We start from the raw sequence: 16,142 nt of genomic DNA, 5'->3' as shown, positions 1-16,142 counted from the left end.
CGGCGGACAACGTGTAGTGTGCAGATGTGTTCAAGGAAAAGGAGAAGGTGGGGGAGGGGATGAGGTCGTAGAGGAGAATGGGCGCTAGTTTGATTACTCATATACTATGGCAGAGTGGCGTTGGGCTTTGCATTACGTTTTGCCATTGGCGGATATAGGCGTTTTCCATTGGAGTTTCCTTTATTGCTCGCCTTTGGTGTAAATCGGCGAATAGCAAAGTGAGCGGCTAGTGCAGTGAAGCGTTGTTTACTAATTGCCTAGTATCGACTAGGGAGCGTCAGCACTCTGTGTCCCCTCCGCCGCTGTGGCCTACCGCGCGCCTGTTGCTCTGCGAGAGCTGTCCTTCCGCAAAGCCGTCACAGCTGGCAGCCAAGACGCTGGGAGACGGTACCCGTTTTCTCCATTCATGTTGTGGGGTCGCTTGGCTATTTCTATAGCCTTTCTAATCTTCCTCCTCAAGTAAGACGGCTGTTTCGCCAGTATGCGGGCCTCTCGAAATTCGATCTTCATCCTGCACTGTTGCTGGTGTACCGCCACTGCTGATTTGTTGTACTGTTTAAGACGGATGTATCTCTCGTGTTCAGATAACCTTGTGCTTATTGAGCAGCCTGTCTCGCCTACACGCACCAGTCCACATTCGCACGCAATTTCGTAAACTCCGGCGGCATGAAACTTGTCAACTGTACCTTTCACAGAGCTCATAAGGTCTTTTATTTTGTTGTTGCTACGAAAAATCGACTTAATACGTGCCCGTAGAAGAATTTTGCCCAGTCTATCAGTCACCCCTTGTACGTATGGTAGCCAGACGGTGTTCCTTGCTTCGTTCTACATTTCCCTATTGCGCTTCACTTTGGCGCCGTAGTTCTGTTCATAAACCAAAAGAAATACGAAAGAACGTCTGAAACTTCTTGGCAGATTGAAACTGCGTGCCATACCAAGACTCGAACTCGGGACCTTTGCCTTTCACGGGCAAGTGCTCTGCCAACTGAGCTACCCATGCACGACTCACGCCCCGTCCTCACAGCTTTAATTCCTCCAGTACTTCGTCTCCTACCTTCCAAGCTTCATAGAAGCTCTCCTGTGAACCTTGCAGAAGTAGCACTCCTGGAGGAAAGGATATTGCGGAGACATGGCAAAGGCAAAGGTCCCGAGTTCGAGTCTCGGTTGAGCACACAGTTTTAATCTGCCAGGAAGTTTCATATCAGCGCACACACCGTTGTAGAGTCAAAATTTCACTATACGAAAGTACGTCTTTTTGTACTACCGCCTTTATCCCCCTTTGTGCGCAGGGTCGGTGGGGTGACCGGATGCCCTTCCTGCCGCCACCCCATACCACCACCCCCTCCCCCAGGACGGAAGTAGTGTACCCCAGCTGTCTGCGCCTAGTGTAAGTCGTGAAATAGTGTGAATTTGCTTCAAATGTCTGCGACTCGTATAACTGAGGCGGGACGTGGGAACCAGCCCAGTATTCACCTAGTAGGATGTGGAAAACCGCCTAAAAAACACATCCAGGCTGGCCAGCACACCGGCCGTCGGCGTTAAACCGCCGGGCCAGGAAGCAACGCGTTGGCGCTCAAGGCTACCCTAGCGGGTCAACTAGGAAAGAAAGTTTAAAAAATAAAAAAGGAACTCGATAACGATTTGGAGCGTGGATGCTTGGTGGATATGGGTTTGATGTCCCAGTAGTCTACTCATTTAACGAGGACAACTGTAACGGAAGTGAGAGTGATACATGTTCCACCAAAAGGGCAGACTCAATATCGATCTGTGTAGTACACTTGCGCAGTGATGATTCATCAGGCTGAAGTTATGCAGTAACTAAAGTTTTGTTTAAATAAAGGGGGTGATATCCGTTCCAGAAGTAGTGTTGTTACCAGAACAGCAGATGTAGATATTGGTAGACGAGAGAGCGGCCGACTCACCGATAGTGGTGATGACGGTGAGCGAGTAGAGGAAGGCGCCCGAGAAGGTCCACTGCGAGCGCGGGCGCGCGCTGCTGCCGTCGAAGCCGTCGCGCACGAGGCGCACCACGTCTCGCTGGTAGCGCGCCAGCTCGGGCGCCACGGCCTCGGCCCAGCGCGCGCGCCCCGGGATGGGGTTGAGCTGCTCGGTGAGCCGCCACAGGCGCGCCGCCGTCTCGCTGCGCATGCGCTCCGCCTCGTGCGCCGGCCAGCCCGGCTCCGAGCCCTCGATCGCCATGAACATGAACGCGCCCGCGATCGTGTAGCCCACCACCAGGCCTGCAACACACCGCCGTCGCCGGCTCACACGTCTCCGCCGGTAACTCTCTCTCTCACTTGGCATCTGGCCCTGAGGCCGATCGTGTCAGCGGGCAGGTCAGTGGTCGCATCTGGCAAGGTATACAGGGGTATACATTGATCATGAGCGGGCCAAATATCACACGAAATAAGCGTCAAACGAAAAAACTACAAAGAACGAAACTTGTCTAGCTTGAAGGGGGAACCCAGATGGCGCTATGGTTGGCCCGCTATATGGCGCTGCCTTAGGTCAAACGGCTATCAACTGCGTTTTTTTAAACAGGAACCCCAATTTTTATTACATATCCGTGTAGTACGTAAAGCAATATGAATGTTTTAGTTGGATCACTTTTTTCGCTTTGTGATAGATGACGCTGTAATAGTCACAAACATATGGCCCACAATTTTAGAAGAACAGTTGTAACAGGTTGTTGTTGTTGTTGTTGTTGTTGTGGTCTTCAATCCTGAGACTGGTTTGATGCAGCTCTCCATGCTACTCTATCCTGTGCAAGCTTCTTCATCTCCCAGTACTTACTGCAACCTACATCCTTCTAAATCTGCTTAGTGTATTCATCTCTTGGTTACCCTTTACGATTTTTACCCTCCACACTGCCCTCCAACGCTAAATTTGTGATCCCTTGATGCCTCAGAACATGTCCTACCAACCGGTCCCTTCTTCTTGTCAAGTTGTGCCACAAACTCCTCTTCTCCCCAATTCTATTCAATACCTCCTCATTAGTTATGTGATCTACCCATCTAATTTTCAACATTCTTCTGTAGCACCACATTTCGAAAGCTTCTATTCTCTTCTTGTCCAAACTATTTATCGTCCATGTTTCACTTCCATACATGGCCACACTCCATACAAATACTTTCAGAAACGACTTCCTAACACTTAAATCTATACTCGATGTTAACAAATTTCTCTTCTTCAGAAACGTTTTCCTTGCCATTGCCAGCCTATATTTTACATCCTCTCTACTTCGACCATCATCAGTTATTTTGCTCCCCAAATAGCAAAACTCCTTTACTACTTTAAGTGTCTCATTTCCTAATGTAATTCCCTCAGCATCACCCAACTTAATTCGACTATATTCCATTATCCTCGTTTTGCTTTTGTTGATGTTCATCTTATATCCTCGTTTCAAGACACTGTCCATTCCGTTCAACTGTTCTTCCAAGTCCCTTGCTGTCTCTGACAGAATTACAATGTCATCGGCGAACCACAAAGTTGTTATTTCTTCTCCATCGATTTTAATACCTACTCCGAATTTTTCTTTTGTTTCCTTCACTGCTTGCTCAATATACAGATTGAATAACATCGGGGAGAGGCTACAACCCTGTCTCACTCCCTTTCCAACCGCTGCTTCCCCTTCATGTCCCTCGACTCTTATAACTGTCATCTGGTTTCTGTACAAATTTTAAATAGCCTTTCGCTACCTGTATTTTACCCCTGCCACCTTCAGAATTTGAAAGAGTATTCCAGTCAACATTGTCAAAAGCTTTCTTTAATTCTGCAAATGCTAGAAACGTAGGTTTGTGTTTCCTTAATGTAGCTTCTAAGATAAGTACGGGTAATGTATCACAAAGCAAATACCGTCCGCACTGGCCGAATGTAACGTGATACCTCGTACTTATGCGTTTGTGACTATTACAGCGCCATCTACCACAAAGCGAAAAAAGTGGTCCAACTAAAACATTCATATTTCTTTACGTACTACACGAATATGTAACAAAAATGGGGGTTCCTATTTTTAAAAAAACGCAGTTGATATCCGTTTGACCTATGGCAGCGCCATCTAGCAGGCCAACCACAGCGCCATCTGGTTTGCTCCTTCAAGCTAGACGAGTTTCGTTCCTTGTAGTTTTTTCGTTTGATGCTTATTTCGTGAGATACTTGGCCCGGTCACTATCAATTAACCACCCTGTATAGCGAAACAGATGCCTCACGACTTCTAACAGAAATGGTGGTGTTCGTATAAAAAATTTAGTCATAGAATAATCGATCTTTTAAATTAAATCAGAAAGCATGTTGCAAGTGCAAGAATTCTGATACGTTTCCAATGAAATGAGTACAAGAGCTCATTCAGGTAATTTTGCAGTAACTAAAAACATAAAATTTTCACTATTCTCAATATTCACGGACTATCACATTCACTCAGATTGAAACAATTAGGTCAAGGTGCCTCATTTTCTGTTGTTGGTCTAATTCCACTGAAACTATTTGAACTCCTTTTGCTTCCGCCATTATAGAGGTCTGTTCACTTCCACGAGCATCAGTAGTGTTCCGTGCCCGCAGTTGATTTGTTTTTCTTAATATAAAATTTGAATGTAACTCTCTGTAGAAACAAGATAAGCTTCACGGCTGCATGGTAAATAGTTTGATATTTTAGTCTTATTTATACGTGATATGTCTGGAGCCGTCACAAGACGTGACGCAGCCACCTCACGTTAAAACCCGAACAATTGCGTGGCATACCTGGTTCAGCAGCTCTGTGGCGGCGCTGCCCCCTGCGCATCGCGACATAGGCGCCAGCGAGCAGATCTTCGCAGGACAGATAGCACCACGAACAGTTTTTCGGGGGTGACCGAGTATCTACCAGGGTCATAGCTCAGTAGAGGAGGCAGTCGTTGGATCTAAGTGAAGTCGTGAACAAATCAATGAGCATTTGCAGAAAATAAATGCGTGGTGTAATGTCTAGCAGTTACGTCTCAATATTAGTGTAACCTACTGCGTACAACAAGGCGAAAATCCCCATTAATGTATGAGTACGAAATAAATGCCCAGTCTTTGGAAGCGGTAATATCCGTCAAGTATCTGGGCGTGACTATTCGAAATGATCTCAAATGGAATGATCAGATTACACAAGTAACGAGCAAGACGAACTCTAGACTGCGGTTTATTGGTAGAATCCTGAAGCGATGCAGTCCTTCAACAAAGATAAATAGCTTACAATACGTTAGTTCACGCAGTCTTAGAGTATTGTTCGTCTGTATGGGACCCTTACCAGTTGGGTCTGATTCAATAGATTGAGAGGGTCCAAAGAAGAGCGGTAAGATTCGTGACTGGTACATTTAGCCATCCCGAGAGCGCTACAGATTTCATAGAAAGTTTGAAGTGGGACACACTTGCAAATAAACGGCGCGCTAAGTGGAAGTGGCTGCTCACTAAATTACGAAATCCCATCTTCGCCGAGGATGTAGAGCATATATTTTTACCACCAACTTTCAAGTCGCGCAATGATCACCATTCAAAGATAATGGAAATTAGAGCTCGTGCTGAAGCGTACATATAATCGTTTTTCCCTTGCGCGATCCGCGAGTGGAACAGACGGGGGGAAATATGACTTTGGCGCGAATTGTGCCCTCCGCCACACACCGCTTGGTGGCTGGTGGAGTATATATGTAGATGTAGTTGTAGAAGCAATAATTAAAACGTCACGTCACTAAGCACATGAGCGAAAGAATGTTCAAATGTGTGTGAAATCTTATGGGACTTAACTGCTAAGGTAATCAGTCCCTAAACTTACACACTACTTAACCTAAACTATCCTAAGGACAAACACACACACCCATGCCCGAGGGAGGACTCGAACTTCCGCCGGGACCAACCTCACAGTCCATGACTGCAGCGCCCCAGACCGCTCGGCTAGTGCCGCGCGGCAAATACACTTATTCTTTTATTATTGTTTGGTACTAGTACGTCTGCAGTGGACAGCATTTCTACAGATTTATTAAAGTTCTTGCGAGAGTTAGCAGAGACAAACTGTTCGACATCGATCATAAGATGTATCAGATGGGCGAAATTGTATAAAATTTCAAAAGTAATGTAATAATTTCACCTCCAAGGAAAGCAGGTGGTGACAGGTGTAAAAATTATCGGACCATCAGTATCTTTAATCATAACTGCAGGGCAAGGACATGAATTATTTACAAGATAGTAGAAAGACACATTTAGGGAAGGGGGATATCTGTGGTGTCACCGCCAGACACCACACTTGCTAGGTGGTAGTTTTAAATCGGCCGCGGTCCGTTAGTACATGTCGGACCCGCGTGTCGCCACTGTGTGATCGCAGACCGAGCGCCACCACAATGCAGGTCTCGAGATACGGAATAGCACTCGCCCAGTTGTACGGACGACTTTGCTAGCGACTACACTGACGAAGCCTCGCTCCTTTGCCGAGCAGATAGTTAGAATAGCCTTCAGCTAAGTCCATGGCTACGACCTAGCAAGGCGCCATTAGCCTTACATAGCAATTGATACTTATCGTATAAAGCATGTCTCATCAAGAACGATGTATACAACAAGGATGGATTAAAGTTAAGTATTCCAAAAGCTACGTACTTTTCTTTATAGCATTCATTACGTATCCTGTTTCAGACCTCACGCCATCCTTCGTGTGTTTATAGCGTGCATTGCGGTCCCCTCAAATCACACTGTGTCGGCACTTCTGTCGACACTTCAGTATCAGTTTCGTGTACGTAGAAACGCAGGAACACGCGATGCCATAGACTCTCTCGACTTGTCCTAGAAGATAGAGTGAAGGTATTCACACGCCCATAGCATAAATATGTTTACACAGAAGTTTTTGAGCGGTGACTGGCCTATATTCTTATAGATCCTGTAGGGGAATTACAGGAAGCGAAAAGTTAGCTACAAGCTATACAGAAACTAGACTGCAGTCGAAATATGGATAAATTATTAAAGGAAACCATCGACAAACTTGGAAACGGAATTGAAGTTCCGAGCGAACAAGGAAATTCTGGGCGGTTTGCCGATATCATTGCTATATTCTCAGAGACGGCAAAGAATGAGAAGTAGAAATAATTGGATGTCTGTAATCGAGGTTGAAAGATGAAATATCAACAAAACTAAAAGAGTAGTGCACTGTAGTCGAATTAAATCAGATCAAGAAACGAGATACTCAAAGAAGTCGATGAGTTTTGCAGTTTGGACTGAAAAACAACTGACGATGTCCAAAGTAGAGAGCATATGAAGTGCAGACTGGTAATAACAAGAAAAGCGTTTTACTTGTAGCGCAGCCGCGCCGAGTGGCCGCGCGGTTAGAGGCGCCATGTAACGGATTGCACGGCCCCTCCCGCCGGAGGTTCGAGTCCTCCCTCGGGCATGGGTGTGTGTGTTGTTCATAGAATAAGTTTCAGTAGTGTGTAAGTCTAGGGACCAATAACCTCAGCAGCTTGGTCCCTTAGGAATTCACACACGTTTGAACATTTTTACTTGTAGCACAAACGCGTGTAGTGAAAAAGAAATACTGCCTGTAGGCGTCTTCCTAGTGCGTCGCTAGTCGTTTAAGAGACTGTCAGGAGAAGGGCAGGTCTAAAATTAGAAAATAGCTTCTACAAGCTCCTCGTTACCAGTTACTGAGAGTAAGGAGTGGGAATTTCGCCCCTCAGTTTCGAGCGGTTCTAGCGCTTCAGTCTGGAACCGCGCGACCGCTACGGTCGCAGGTTCGAATCCTGCCTCGGGCATGGATGTGTGTGATGCCCTTAGGTTAGTTAGGTTTAAGTAGTTGTAAGTTCTAGGGGACTGATGACCTCAGATGTTAAGTCCCATAGTGCTCAGAGCCATTTGAACCATTTGAACCCTTCAGATTGCTGCCAATCTACACAGTTATGACCGAAGACTTTTATTACCGCTGTGTAAACTTGCCATTCTTCTGTCAGGCTCCCACTGATTTTGTACTTCTACCTCATTTGATGCCGATCGTAGCAAGTACTCAGAATTTAATCGTAAATCTTCAGCTATCATATATTCGCCAAAAGATGGCGGAGGAGGGAACAGAATTTCAGGACATTATACTACCCATCAGGTGTGAAATTGCGCCTAAAGGTACAGAAACCAGCAATAATAAACAGCATGAGGGTGCAGAAAGTAATGGAAGCCGCTCCTTTCAGGACACATTGTGTGTGTCTACAGGAAACGTAACCAATAAATGAAATACAAAGTATCAAAATGATCTCCCACGTGAAAAAATTTCCAAATCGGTTCTCCAATTTTGTCTCCGGCAACGAACTGCCAGGGAGGAGATAATGACGAGAAAAAAAATTAATAGCCAACGAAACGATAACATTATAAGGCTCGCTTCGTGGAATGTCAGAAGTCGGAATGTGGTTGGGCAGGTAGAAAATCTGCGAATGGAAGTGCAACGGCTCAGTCTAGAAATAGTAGGAGTCAGTAAAGTTCAGGACAAAGAAGAGTTTCTAGTCGGACGAATACAAAGTAATATCAACAGCAACAGATATTATAATTGTGGGAGTATAATTCGTTGTTAACAACACGGCAGCGCAAAGAGTAGTTTTCTGTGATAATTTAAACTATAGTAATTTCTTATCAAAACTGAAACCAAATCAACTCCAACGACTACCGTTCAGGTACACATGACACCGTCACCGGAGAAGATGAGGACACAGAGCATGCAAAACGACTACATACAATAATCTTGGGTGACTGAAATGCTTTAGTATGGAGCCGAATAGATTGCATAGTTACCGGCGAAAACAGGCTCAATTTAGGGCATGGGACAAGCAGGAAGGCTCTTTGAGGTCTCCAGCTGATTTCAGCATGCAAGGATAAATGTAATGGCGAAATACGTTCTACGAAAACCAGAAAGGTTTATTTATTTGATCGTATGATTGGGGCCCCCGCCCGGAAAGCCGTTGATCGCTATGTTTGGTCGTTGCGGATGTCACATTCGTTTGTTGATCCTTCCACAAAGTTTTTTTTTTTTTTTTTTTGTTTTTTTGTACAGAGGCTAACCCGCTCTCTGACCGAACACGCCGAGCTACCGTGCCGGTAACCATTCAGCTACCGTGGGCGGTCGACCAGAAAGGTGACGATATATCATTCAGCTGCCGGGGACGGACGACCAGAAAAAAATGGTTCAAATGGCTCTGAGCACTATGGGACTTAACAGCTGTGGTCATCAGTCCCCTAGAACTTAGAACTACTTACACCTAACTAACCTAAGGACATCACACACATCCATGCCCGAGGCAGGATTCGAACCTGCGACCGTAGCAGTCGCGCGGTTCCGGACTGCGCGCCTAGAACCGCGAGACCACCGCGGCCGGCGGGACGACCGGAAAGGTGACGATATATATAGTAATATTCCAGCTGCATTACATTATATCATAATTATTCAGAATCAAATACTGGATTATAAGACTTCGTCAAGAACAGATACAGACAGAGATCACAAAACGGCAATCACGAGGAGCAGGATGGAGTTTAAGGGAATCGACAGGAACAATCAACATACAAGGAAGTTGGATACTCAAGTACTGAGGAATGACGTGCGTTCGAGGTTTTCCTAGGCAGAAGACACGTCATTATTAAATACGCATATTTCATCTGAACACTGATGGACATCTACAGAAATTTTAATAACAGAAGCTTGACAGACATGACTTATCTGTGCAGCGAAAAAATGTTGTGCGATAAAAAAATTACTTCAGTGGATCGATTAAAGTTTGGGATTCAAAAGTTCTCAAGAAAAGAAAGGAATACAGCATTATATCTCACTGAAGAAAGAAATAAAGAGAAAGTACATGGGAGACGAAGTAAAATGTTTCTAGGGAAAACGTAGAGACATTGAAAAATGAATGGTCGTCGGAAGAACAGTAGACAGACAAGTCAAATTAACCGACGAAGAAATTAAAATAAAATGCACCAAAATTAAACACAGGACGGAGTTGATAGGTGGAAAGATCAAATCTACAGTACACGTCGAGCAGCTCTGCGTTGGAAAAGAAGACAGAAGATGAAATAGCCTTCGATTTAGAGGGCTTGGGGGATATAGTGTAACACGTTGACAGGATTTTGAAAAACATGCGATCGATCAAACAAGAAAGTATTGATACCAGACTCTATAAGACTTGATACTTCCCACTGGATTGACAATCCTGAAGATATTGCGGCCATATGAATATAAGAAATATCGCATAAACATCTTTGCCGCTGATGCATCCGTAATACAAACCAGAACAATATACATAAGACAGACAAAGAAAATTGAGGACCTATTACATGAAGATACGTTTATTTAAGGAAAGGTAGATAAGCCAGTGAGGAAAATCAGGATAGGCACTCAGGCCAGAAACTGCGTTTGATAATGTGAAATGGTACAAGATGTTCGAAATTCTGTGGAGAAGAAGTTCAATATACAACAAGGAGCAATAAGAATGAAAGACTTACAAGGATCTGCTCGCATGAGAAATTGAGTAAAGCAGCGATCTAGTGCACTGTTCAGTCTGTTGATATAAAAAGAAATGACGAAAATAAAAGAAGAATTAGGAGTGAGATTAGAATTCAGGATGAGAACTGTCAATTATATGATCTCTGATGACGTTGCTTTTCTCTGTCAAACTGAGGCAGAATTATACAATCTGTAGAAAGGGACGGATTGACAGTAAATCAAAGAAATATTTAAGTATTAAAAACAGCAGAAAAGAACTCAGCGACAAATTTTACATGAAAATTGAGGACCTTGTAGTAGACGAAGAGAATGAATTCAACAACCTTGAAGGCAAGTTAACGCGTGGAGGACGAAACAAAGATGCAGAAAACAGACATCTACGGTGGCAGCAGTAGCACTATTTCATCACATATTCCGCCAATCGAAACAGCTGTAATTCAGCCATGATCTTGGTGTCTATTTTGGCATATTTGAGATGTCCGTCGGCGGCAGGTACGTCTCAGAGGTAAGCAGGATGTCGAATCTGTGACTACAATGAAATCCTTTAGCTCGATTTTCTTGCTAGGCATACCATTCGCGTTTCATATGCAGTTACGAATGGCTCTTGCAGAGGCCGCACGTTGTTAATCCGGATCCTCCAGTTGTGCCAATGTTTCCACCAGAATGACGATCTTCGACAACATGTCTTCAGCCGATATTTTCCTCTCCGCAGTGATGAATTTCTATAAGGGATTCTTTCATAAGTTGTTACCTCGGTAAGGGCTACATGGGTGTCCCTGTCCAGGTCACTCTCGTTGCAGGCCATCTGCTTTCACGTTGTGATTTTGTAAGACAGAAGAAAAACACTGTCACTTGTGAGATGGAGGCGTAGTCCGTGCTTGGTCAGTTGGTTCAAATGGCTTTGAGCACTATGGGACTTAACTTTTGAGGTCATCAGTCCCCTAGACTTTAAAACTACTTAAACCTAACTAACCTAAGGACATCACACACATCCATGCCTGAGGCAGGGTTCGAACCGTAGCGGTCGCGCGGTTCCAGACTGTAGCGCCTAGAACCGCTCGGCCACCACGGCCGGCTTGGTCAGTTGGCAGAGGCATTGGAGTTGGAGGGTCTTCCTTAGACTGTCCCTCAGCGGTGGTTATCCCATTTTTCAAGCCGTCGACATCATTTCTTGGTACCATCTGTTCCTTGGATATGTTTGCCGCCGATGAGCTGAATTTCTTTAGCGCCTTTTGAAACTAATGGCATCTTTTCCAGGAAGCAGCATTTTATTCTTTGTATCCCGAACACTTGGGAATGGCTCTTCGTGAGTTTGCACTAATCACGGGGGGCCATGCCACCGCACTTTACACATCATGCCGGTGACTAGCAATTGCTGGTTCTGTGTGTCCAACGTTGACGACATTTGCCACTGGAGGGTTGATTACGAGATAGATGGTCTCCTACCGTCACCCTGTAAGTACAGAGGACATGGCGAATATCATAAATGATGAAACGATTACGCCAGGCTAAAACTGTGTGCCTGACGGAGAACTGATCTCGGGACCTTTGCCTTTCGCGGGCAACTGCTCTAGCAACTACGCTATCCAATCACAACTCACAAACTGCCATCACAGCTTTACTCCCGCTAGTACCTCGTCTCCTACCTGCCAGCACTTGGCCGCCAAAGACAAAGGTACGGAGTTTGAGTCTCCGTCCGCAACACAACTGAAATTTTCCAGGAAAGTTTTTAATCAGCACACATACCCCACCGCAGAGTGAAAATTTAATCACAGGTGGCATTCGACTTGTCACTTTTAAGCAGCAGGTGGCATTCGACTTGTCACTTTTAAGTAGCGTCACTGCATACACAGAAAGTGGAACTGGTTTCCTTCGTTTTTCCTTGTTAACCTGTACACGCCCGTAACTGTGAAATAATCGCGCAGCAAGTCCTTGCGGACCTTGTCCAGTGAAACTGTAGGCGGAAAATCATTAATAACAACTTTCTTGTCCTTACTAGTAGCATCCTGGTATGAAATGGCTGTTGCCGATAGTGACAAAATTTTAACATTTTGAGATAGTTCTCAAAAGTATCCACATAATGTTTTATGCTCTTACCGGTGTATGCCATTCTTAAGTTTCCGGAGGTAAGTCGTTTCAGGGTTATGCACAAGTTTACGTGGTTGGAACAACGGTAAATCGTTATAGGCGACACGTTAGGTAGTGGCGGGGCAGTCAGTGGCGCTGCAATCGGCCCGGCTGCTGCAGTACTCTGTGAAGTCGCCCAGCTAAGGTGGCGTATCCGTTACTTGTAGCCAGCTGCTGTTGCGCCTCTTGCTCCACATCCTGAGTCTTCCTCCGCCTGACAGTCTTCTTTCTCCTCACGGGCTGATAGCACTCGTCTACTTGGCCCACGACCTTCTGAGAGTCCATTTCTTGACCTCGCTCTCCACAGGGACACTGTTCCCGCCCAAATGCATAATCGCCAGTGTCAGCCACTGATTATGCCTCAGAATCGCCGTCCGTATCTTCCTTTATTTGTTGTTGAGTATTTTGTATCTCTTCCAGCGCTTGTCTGCACGTACGTCGACATTAGTCATGTTTCTCCTTTGTTTTAGCTTGATGTCTGGTATCTACATGTAGATTAATACTCCGCAAGCCACCGTATGGTGCGTGGCGGAGGGTACCCTGTATCACTGCTTCTCAATTCCTTTCCTGTTCCACTTTCAAATACAGCGCGGGGAAAAACGACTTTCTATATGAGTCCGTATGAGACCTAATTTCCCATATCTTATTTTCGTGGTCCTCACTCGCAATTTATGTTGGTGGCAGTAGAATCGATCTGCAATCAGCTTCGAAATCCGGTTCCTAAATTTTCTCAATAGTGTTTCTCGAAAGGAACGTCGCCCTCCTTCCACGGATTCCCATTTGAGTTCCCGAAGCATCTCCGTACACTTAAGAGTTGTTAGAACCTACCAGTAACAAATCTAGCAGCCCGCCTCTGAACTGCTTCGATGTCTTCGTTTAATCCGACCTGGTACGGATCCCAAGCACTTGAGCAGTACTCAAGAGTAGGTCGCACCAGCTTCCTATATGCGGTCTACTTTACAGGCGAACCACTCTTTTCTAAAATTCCTGAAATACAACTAAGTAGACCGTTTTCCTTCCTTACCACAGTCCTCACAACCTCGTTCCACCTCATATCGCTTTGCAGCGTTTTGCCCTGATAGGGCATCAGTAATGTATCCGAACGTTATAGGTTTGATCCTCCTACTCATCCGCATTAACTTAAAGTTTTCCACATCAAATGAAAATTTTGTCTACGTCGTCTTGTATGTTCCTACAGTCACTCAACATCGACACCTTACCGTACACCATGGCGCCATCAGCTGCCCAACCAAATCATTTAAGGGGCTCCGGAACGCCCTATACTTGCAATGTTAAAATAACGCTTATAAATTACATCTTTCCTCACAAAGTATTTGAGTTAGTTCAGTTATTAAAGATGATTTTTTTTCAATTGTAATGAAAATTCACAACATTTTTTTGCAATTTTTTATTTATATATTCAAAAATATACAGTTTTTTGGAAAAAGGCTGTGTTAAATTATGCAGAAGGTAATGTGTAACATTTACTGAAAGTTTGAAACAAATATGTTTGGAAGATCCTTAGAAAACATGTAATTAGTATGAGAAAATAAAAGTTTTGGGAATCGAGCGACAAAGGTTGGATTAACTTTTTAGTGCATTCCAGGTCCATAGGATGGATTATCTTCATCCTCTGCAAACTCCTCCTCCAGCTTCCTCTTGTTCCTCCTCCTGTTTACTCTTGCTTGTATTTCTAGACTCTTTACAGCCCTGTCTGCAGCCCAAAGGCGTTCCTTGTCTAAAGCAAGCATCGCTCGTTGTTGTGTTCGTAGATTTTGCTACCATTTTCTTCAGTTGCAGTTACTGCAACACTGTTCCAAAAGGTGGTCATGTATGAACACTTATCACATTTCAGTTGTATTTCACTAGCAAGTCCTACGTGCTTTATTATGGAGAGTTCCAGACCAACTTCACTACAATAAATACATCTTACACAGTTTGAAAAAATTCCTTTGAGAACCGACATATCAAATATTTCATTCACATCCGATTCGCCCATAAAACATTCATAGTTTTTACTCATTGAACCAAGCTTCTTCTGTGAAGTATTTTCTTTCCCACTTTGATTGCTATGGGCAGGTGTACTTGAGAGGTTAGGTTCACTCACTTGGTTATCGTCTTTATTGTTTACAGTAATAACACATACCTTTGGCTTTCCAACATTTCTCCTTTTCTTAGAAGCCTTCAGAGGATTTCTAATAACTTTACTTTTACTCATTATTATACTTCAACAAAACAGAGACTCAAGAAACAGAATTAATTACGAATATTTTCGAGATAACGACAGAGTAAATAAACATGAAACAATCGACAATCACACCAGCGATATATATTGAACCATCACAGGTTAACCACAACACATACTTTATCTCACATCACTAAAATTTACCTGATGAAGACGGACGTTAATAATAACACCATTTGACAGCAGTTTAACAGCGCCACAGTTGGTCACGCTCATGTAGAACACATTTCAAAAAAAACTTAAAAATAGTTGTAGTCTTCGGAATTGAATAAATTATATATCTATTAAAAGGTAATAGTCTGCAGATTCAGAAAACGCAAAAAAGTAAAAATTGAACTTTTCATGATTTTGAGCCTTTCCGGAGCCCCTTAAGTGTACAGCGGTACCATCACATTTCCCTGGGGCGCTGTGACCATACCGTTGTCTGTGATGAACACTCGCCATCGAGTACAAACTGCTATGCTCTATTGTTTAATAAGTTTTCGAGCTACTTACATATCTCTGCTCGTACTTTAACAGCTTGCAATGGGGCACCGTGTCGAAAGTTCTCCGGAAATCTAGACATATGGAATCTGTCTGTTGCCCTTCATCGATAGTTCTCAGCATATCATCTGAGAAAAGGGCAAGCTCAGTTTCTCACGGGCGATGCCTTCTAAAGCCCTGCTGATTTGTGCACATAAGCATCTCAGTCTCAGAAAAGTTCGTTGTATTCGAACTGAGAATATGTTCAAGGATTCGGCAGTAACCAGAAGTTAGCGATATTGGTATGTAATTTAGCATACCTTTCCAGTTTAATGGAGTCAGCTGCGCTTTTTTCCAGTCGCTTTGGACTTTGCGCTGGGCGAGAGACTCACGATAAATGCAATCTACATAATGGGCCAATTACGTAGAAGATCTTTCTAAAATCCAACTGGGGTTCTATCCGGACCTGTTCATTTATTTTCTTTCAAATCCGTCAGTTCTTTCGCTACACCAGGTAATCTTATTACTATGTCGTCCATACGGGAGTCTGTCCGACGGTCAAATGACTGTATGTTTGTACGATTTTTGTAACGTGAAATTTAGAACTTCAGCTTTCATTTTGCTATCTTTAACTGCCACACCAGACTGATCAAGAAGGGACTGAATGGAAGCCATACACCCTCTTAGCGATTTTACATACCAGCAGAATTTTTCAGGTTCTCTTCCAGACCTTTAGTTAAGGCATGACGGTGGGACTCGCTGTATGCTTTCCGCATAGATCTTTTCACGGACGCACGGATCTCTACTAACCTTCGTTTGTCGTCATTTATGCGT

The 16,142-nt window shown here is 44.1% G+C and overlaps 1 protein-coding gene across 1 annotated transcript in view; it reads right to left on the bottom strand.

The window, feature by feature from the left end:
• The window catches only part of LOC124712144 (TWiK family of potassium channels protein 18), a 1,284,422-nt gene that overhangs the window by 369,410 nt on the left and 898,870 nt on the right, over window positions 1-16,142 (bottom strand). Inside the window, exon 5 of the mRNA XM_047242441.1 lies at window positions 1,923-2,240. Coding sequence (XP_047098397.1) covers window positions 1,923-2,240 — 318 coding nt within the window. The remainder of the gene's footprint in view (window positions 1-1,922; window positions 2,241-16,142) is intronic.

Source organism: Schistocerca piceifrons, chromosome 8 (genome assembly GCF_021461385.2).
Source record: "Schistocerca piceifrons isolate TAMUIC-IGC-003096 chromosome 8, iqSchPice1.1, whole genome shotgun sequence".
Classification (NCBI taxonomy): domain Eukaryota; kingdom Metazoa; phylum Arthropoda; class Insecta; order Orthoptera; family Acrididae; genus Schistocerca; species Schistocerca piceifrons.
The sequence above is the reverse complement of the archived record's forward strand: the minus strand, read 5'-3'. Positions and strand labels throughout refer to the sequence as shown.